This window comes from Microtus ochrogaster, linkage group LG4 (assembly GCF_000317375.1).
Source record: "Microtus ochrogaster isolate Prairie Vole_2 linkage group LG4, MicOch1.0, whole genome shotgun sequence".
NCBI classification, from domain to species: Eukaryota; Metazoa; Chordata; class Mammalia; order Rodentia; family Cricetidae; genus Microtus; species Microtus ochrogaster.
This window is the reverse complement of record NC_022030.1, coordinates 45288078-45294345: the sequence shown is the minus strand read 5'-3', so window position 1 is coordinate 45294345 and position 6268 is coordinate 45288078. Positions and strand designations below refer to the sequence as shown.

Here is a 6268-nt window from a genome sequence, read left to right as displayed (position 1 = left end):
CAGAGAGGAAGTGAGAAGACAAGCCACAGAGAGGAAGTGAGAAGACAAGACCAGCCACAGAGAGGAAGTGAGAAGACAAGACCAGCCACAGAGAGAAAGATGATACTTGAATGAAGAGATTATACCCAGAACAAGTAAATTCTACAAGTTAATAAAGAAGAAGACATCTGTTTGAAAAACAGGAAAAAGAGCTAGCATGGTGGCATTTGCTTGTAATCCAATATTCTGGAGCTGATATTGAATTCAAGGCTAGCCTGGACTTCATAATGAAGAGCCTGTCTTAAAAAACCAACATCAGGACGAAATTTGAATGGACACATAACTAGAGACAATCTGGATTGCCAGTAAAAATTAAAAGCTATCATCAGATTGTGGATTGAGGCCACAATATATGGCATTGAACACCTTCCACAATTGCTAAGATGTGAAAAACAGAATACCAAGAGTCAGTGAAGTAGAGCAATGCAAAGATAAGATAGACTGTTGGTTGAGGCATAGACTGTTGCAGTCACATTGGAAGAGTAGGTACTGAAGCTGAGCATACGTGTATTGTATGACACAAAAGTTGTACTGCTAGTAATATATCAATGTGCATGCCTTGTCACACAAGACAATGAGATTCTTTGCAGCATTGTTTGTAATGTACAAAATCCATCAAGAGCAGAATGCATAAACTTTGATATTTCATACAAGAGAATACAGATGTGTACATGAAGATGAGCAGAATACAGCTAATGTTGAATAGTGTTATGAATGCATTGTTGCCTGAGAGGAGCTCAGTGCAAACGAATACATGTTGTATCGTGTTACTTATGTCAATTTTAGAACCTTTCCAAACCATAGCATTAGAAATCAGGGTGATAGTTAGACTTGGGGAAGAGAGAAGAGATGTTAGATTGGTGTGAGGCAGAAGAGGGATTTCTAGGTGCTTATATTTGGGGATAGATGGTTATGGATGTGTTTATTCTGTGACGGTTTAGTGTGCCACATATGAGTATTTTGTGTTCTATGTGATCTGTATGTAAAGCCGTGTGAGCTTGTCTGTTGTGGTGGCACCTGCAGCTTACACAGATGTGCTGCTCCGTGCACATTGTTCTCTCTCTTGCCTTAGCAAAGGACAAGATTGGGTTTCAGTTGAGACTTTGTTCCCTTGTCCACTTGTCCTTTATTACCAGCAGTCTAGCTCTGGTGATGGACACTGGACAGTGGGGGAGCTGGTAGCAAGAGGATCTGGAGATGTCCTACTTGATTGCTCCTGGGGATAAGGTAACACTGAAGAAAAAGTCTCATGTCAGCATGACAGGAAATAATTCCAAGAGCTGTAACAGTGGTCAGGAATTAGCAACTTATTTTTTTAAAATAGTCCTTAACTATATTAAAACATGATTTAAAAATGTCGCTAAGCATGTTATTGTATTATAAGGAACATATGCAATTAACACGCCATTTATACTAGCTGCGTAACAATGGAAAGCTTATAACCTGCAGTTTGGCTCACATTCAAATCCTGGCTTTGCTGTTTGCTTTTATTTTATATTTGTGCCCCACTCTCTTTGTGTCAAAAGAGGGCGCTGTTCTTGTAGCGTGCAAACGCAGTAAGCTTTTGAGCTGGATTGAATAGCCCTGTGTGTGGCATATGGTCTGTTTTAGCCTGTTATCATGTTGCTAATCCACTAATACGGGTGTCTGTGTAAAGCTGAAGGCTTTAATGTGCTTACACTAATATTCTGCCAAGGCAGGATTCTTCTTAGTCACTGAAGAAAAAGAAATGAAGCATTTTTGGAGTTAATCTTTGTTTTTTTTTAATACCATAATCCAACCCTGTTCTCTCTTCACAGTTTTTTTTATTGTAAAAATACTCACTGGAAAATATAAAAATTTTAAGAAAAATTAAAAATTCTCCATAACCATATCACTTAAAAGCATACTTTTAAGATTTTAGTACATTTTCTTCCATTTGCTTGTCTATATATATTTAAACTGTAGTTTCAGACAGAGCCATACATACAATTTTTCTTTTAATACATAGTATTTATTTTTATTATGGTTTCTTTATTATTTTAGGTAGCTGCATGGTATTACATTTTAGTTTACATTATAATTTAAGAATATTATGCAGTTTCTAGTTAAATACTATATATGGTGTATTAAGTATACTTTTTGATGTCGTTCTTTGTATTTAGAGGAACGTAACTATATTTAGGGAGACATTTTATTATGGCTTTAGATACATATATTAGAAGTGCTACATGGAAAGAATATCACCTTACATTTCTGCAATACATACATGAGTCTGTTCTGTTGGCGTGAATGGTGGTTACTCATTTAGAATACCCACTGCTTCTCTTGCAGCACTTGCTTAGTGCCCAGCACAGAGACCTGACCAGACAGAGTCGGCGTCGGACGACTGCCGACGACAGTTTGATGGAACGCTTCATGCAGGATGTGCTGGACCACCACCCAGACAACTACCAAGACAACAGGTAAGGCCTTTCAGTGGAGTATCATCCTATTCCATCCACCCCACCATCTGGCTTTGGAAATGCTGTAGCCCAGACTGGCTTCAAACTGTTTCTCAAGTGATGAGATTATATATGAATGTTTCACCATACCTGGCTTTTAAAGTCTGTGATTGAATTAAAAAAATAAGAAGTGCAGCTGGGTAGTGGTGGCTCACACCTTTATTCCTCGTACTCGGGAGGCAGAGGCAGGCGATGTCTGTGAGTTCGAGGTCAGCCTGGTCTACAGAGTGAGCTGCAGGACAGCCAGGGCTACACAGAGAAACCCTGTCTTGAAAAATAACAAAGAAAAGTACAAAATTATTTTGTGTTTATGGAACTAGGGACTAAACCTAAGTGCTCAAACAAGTCAGGCAAGCACTTTGCTCTGGCTGTCTTCCCAGCCTTGAAGGGAACTGTCTTCTTTAACCAATGAAAGCAAACAACTGCAAAGGAAAGCCATTGGCTACAGTCTGGATGCAGGGCTAGGAGGAGAGTTAGCACGTACCTAGCCCTAAAGTGAAACTTTATCTAGTAACTGCCATTTCTAATGTTTATTTTACTTATGTCTTTAAAGATTTATCTGTAGGGGGCTCTGGAGTGATGTCTCTTGCAGAGGCCCACATGTTGATTGACTGACACCCCCTTTGGACCTCTACAGGCATACATGTGGTGCACAGACATGCAGACAAAACACTCATATGCCTATTATAAGAATACATAGTTTTATTTTTTTTATTTTTAAAGATTGATTTGTGTATATGTTTGCTCTTGTGAGCATGTGCATGCACATATGTGCGTGTGCACCTGCATGCTGAGCTTTAGTATTTTCTGGGCTAGGCTGGAAGCCACCAAGTCTCAGCAATCCCCCTGTTTCTACCCGTCTCTGAGCTACTTTTACAGGCATGTACAGAGTTCCTAGTTTGTTATATGGCTGTTGGGATCCAAACTTTGGCCCTCATGACTATGCAGCAAGTACTCGTAACTGCTTAGCAATTTCTCCATCTCAGTTGCCTGTGTGATTTTACTATGCGCTTGGGATGCTAGCTGAAACATAGAGTACTGCAGTATTAGTGAGTCCCTGGCTTCAGTCCTCAGCCCTGCGAATAAACAATTCACTGCAGAAAATATGAACAAAGCTATGTTTTTTCCTAAATAAATGTCTTAGGCTGAGAAGTGATTATGTGTTATTAAGGTCTTTTTAAGTGTGTCATAGGATTAAATGTTGGGTAGAGGTGGAGCAAAATGTTTTGAAAGATTAGTAACAGAAAAGTTGGTCATAATAAGACAATATAGGCAAAGTAAAAATCTAAGACAATTTTATATTAATGGATTTGGGTGCTGACTGAGTAGAGGATTGAATGGTCTCTTTATACACTCTGCCCGGATCTTGATGTCTTTTCGAAAGATTTTCAGTTAAATTTTTATTATATTTTTTTTTCATCTCTGTATATGTGGAAGTTAGAGGACAACTTGCAGGAGCTAATTTTCTCTTTTAAGTACCATGTATGTTTTGGGAATCATATAGGCTTGGTGACAAACATATTTACCCTTTAAGCCATTTTTCTGGCTTTCGATAGCTACCCCCACCAATCAGCTTGTTTTGGTTGTTTTAATACAGAAAATTTTGTAACATTTAAAAGTTAATTTTTAATTTCCTGGGCTAAAAGAACCCTAGAAATCAGACTATAACAAGTATGCAAGATAAGCAAAGCAAAATGGGGCATATCTACACAGACTTTCCCAAGGCGCACACCAGTCGTAGGAAAAGAAACATGCATTGCAAGACACGAATCTAGAATTTTGAAATGATGAATATGTTGTAATGGGGAAATGATTTTTCAAATGTTGTTTTTCAGTAGGAACTGGTAGAAAGATAAGATTAGACTAACCATGGGATCATACATGAGACTTTCAGACTTATAAACCTCATAAGCATTTCTTCAACAAGTGTCTGTACAACTGTCTTAGACACCTTAGCCACGGCAACTCATAAAAGAAAGCATTTAACCTGGGACTCTTGGTGTCTGAGGGTTAGAGTCCATAGCGTCATGGTAGGGAACATGGCAATAGGCAGGCCTGGTGCTGGAGCAGTAGCTGAGAGCTCACATCCAATCCACAAGGAAGAGGCAGAGAGAGAGAGAGGGCACTAACTGGGAATGATGTGGGCTTTTGAAGCTTCACCTGCCCCAGTGACGCACCTCCTCCAACAAGGCCACACTTTGTAATTCTTCCCACCAGTTCCACCAACTGGGGACCAAGTATTCAGACATATGAGCCTATGGAGGCCATTGTCATTCAAGTCATCACAGCAACTGTTTCTGTAGTTTAACTTCATAGGACTTGAACTTCTAGGCGAGAGTATATAGATCATTATAAATCAGCAGGTCTCAAAATATAGGTCACGACCTCTTTGGAGGTCAAAGGGCCCTTTCACCAGGGTCACCTAAGACAAACAGAAAATACAGATTCATAGCAGTAGGGACTGGAGAGATGGCTAAGATGCACTGGCTGCTCTTGCATAGGTCCTGAGTTCAATTCCCAGCACCCACATGGTGGCTCACAGCGTCTATAATGGGATCTGCTGCTCTTTTCTGGTCTGCAGGTGCACATGCAGACAGAGCACTCATAAAAAAAATAAATTAATGAAAACAAGGATTCATAACAGTAGAAATATTAAAGTTATGAAGTAGCAACAAAAATAATTGAACGGTTGGGGGTCACCACAACATGAACTACATCAAAGGGTCACAGCAGTAGGAGGGTTGAGAACCACTGCTGTAAAGGCTTTATTTTTTTAACTTTTCATTTTGGGATAATATATCAGACTTACCAAACACATTGTAAAACTGATAGAAAAACTTGAGCCCTGAACGTACAATTAAACTAGGAACCACTCTTATGGATGTTGCTGGCTTCTCTGTAGTAGTGCTCTTGGCATGCTCTGGCCCTGTGCTGGGACCACCAGTGCTCACACACTGTACTGAATGTCCTGTCTCCTTAGTCTCCCTCCAACTTTGTCATTTCACTATTACTTATTAACTCACTAAGACTGTGACACCTCTTAAGAGCACTGTATTTATTTTATGACCAGCAGCCCGGTTTGGACTTGTCTGGTGTTTCCCCATGACTAAACTAAGAGGATACATCTGGGCAGTAATTCCTCAAAGCTGAGCTTGTATCCTTTGGGGCACAAGATATTGACATGTCTAATTGGTGGTAATTTCTTTTAATTACTAAACTCATTTAGGATACAGAAAATACTGGCTTTCATTATGACGTTTGGCTTGCATTCACCCCCTACTGCCTTTGTGCCTCCACTCCTGCTAGTTCATTCTTCAGACATGGATGACGGTAACTTGATTGACTTGTCTGATTAAAGCAGTGCCAATTTACCCACTGAACCATCTCACTGGCCCCAAAGTTCCCCTTTAGCTCAAAAGCTATGTACAAGTTTTTTTTGTTTTTGTTTTTTTTGTTTTTTGTTTTTTTTTTTTTTGGTGTGGTAAAGTGACAAATGACTCGAAATTGAATTATGGTTTGTTGCTATTAAATACAGATAGATAGAAATACAGATGCAAATAGAAGCATCTAGGTGGTTGTTGCCATATTGTTCTCTTTTCACCTTCTTTTATTTTTGGTTCCTTCCATTTTCTGTATTGCCCCCCTTTCCTTCTTTCTTCTTTTCTTTTCTTTTCTTTTCTTTTCTTTTCTTTTCTTTTCTTTTCTTTTCTTTTCTTTTCTCTTCTCTTCTCTTCTCTTCTCTTCTC

At 39.2% G+C, this 6268-nt stretch overlaps 1 protein-coding gene across 2 annotated transcripts in view; it reads left to right on the top strand.

Moving 5' to 3' along the window:
- The window catches only part of Zdbf2 (zinc finger DBF-type containing 2), a 47294-nt gene that overhangs the window by 27116 nt on the left and 13910 nt on the right, over positions 1-6268 (top strand). For both annotated transcript variants that reach the window (XM_026786137.1, XM_026786138.1), the window contains one exon: positions 2353-2483. In XM_026786137.1, coding sequence (XP_026641938.1) covers positions 2353-2483 — 131 coding nt within the window. The remainder of the gene's footprint in view (positions 1-2352; positions 2484-6268) is intronic.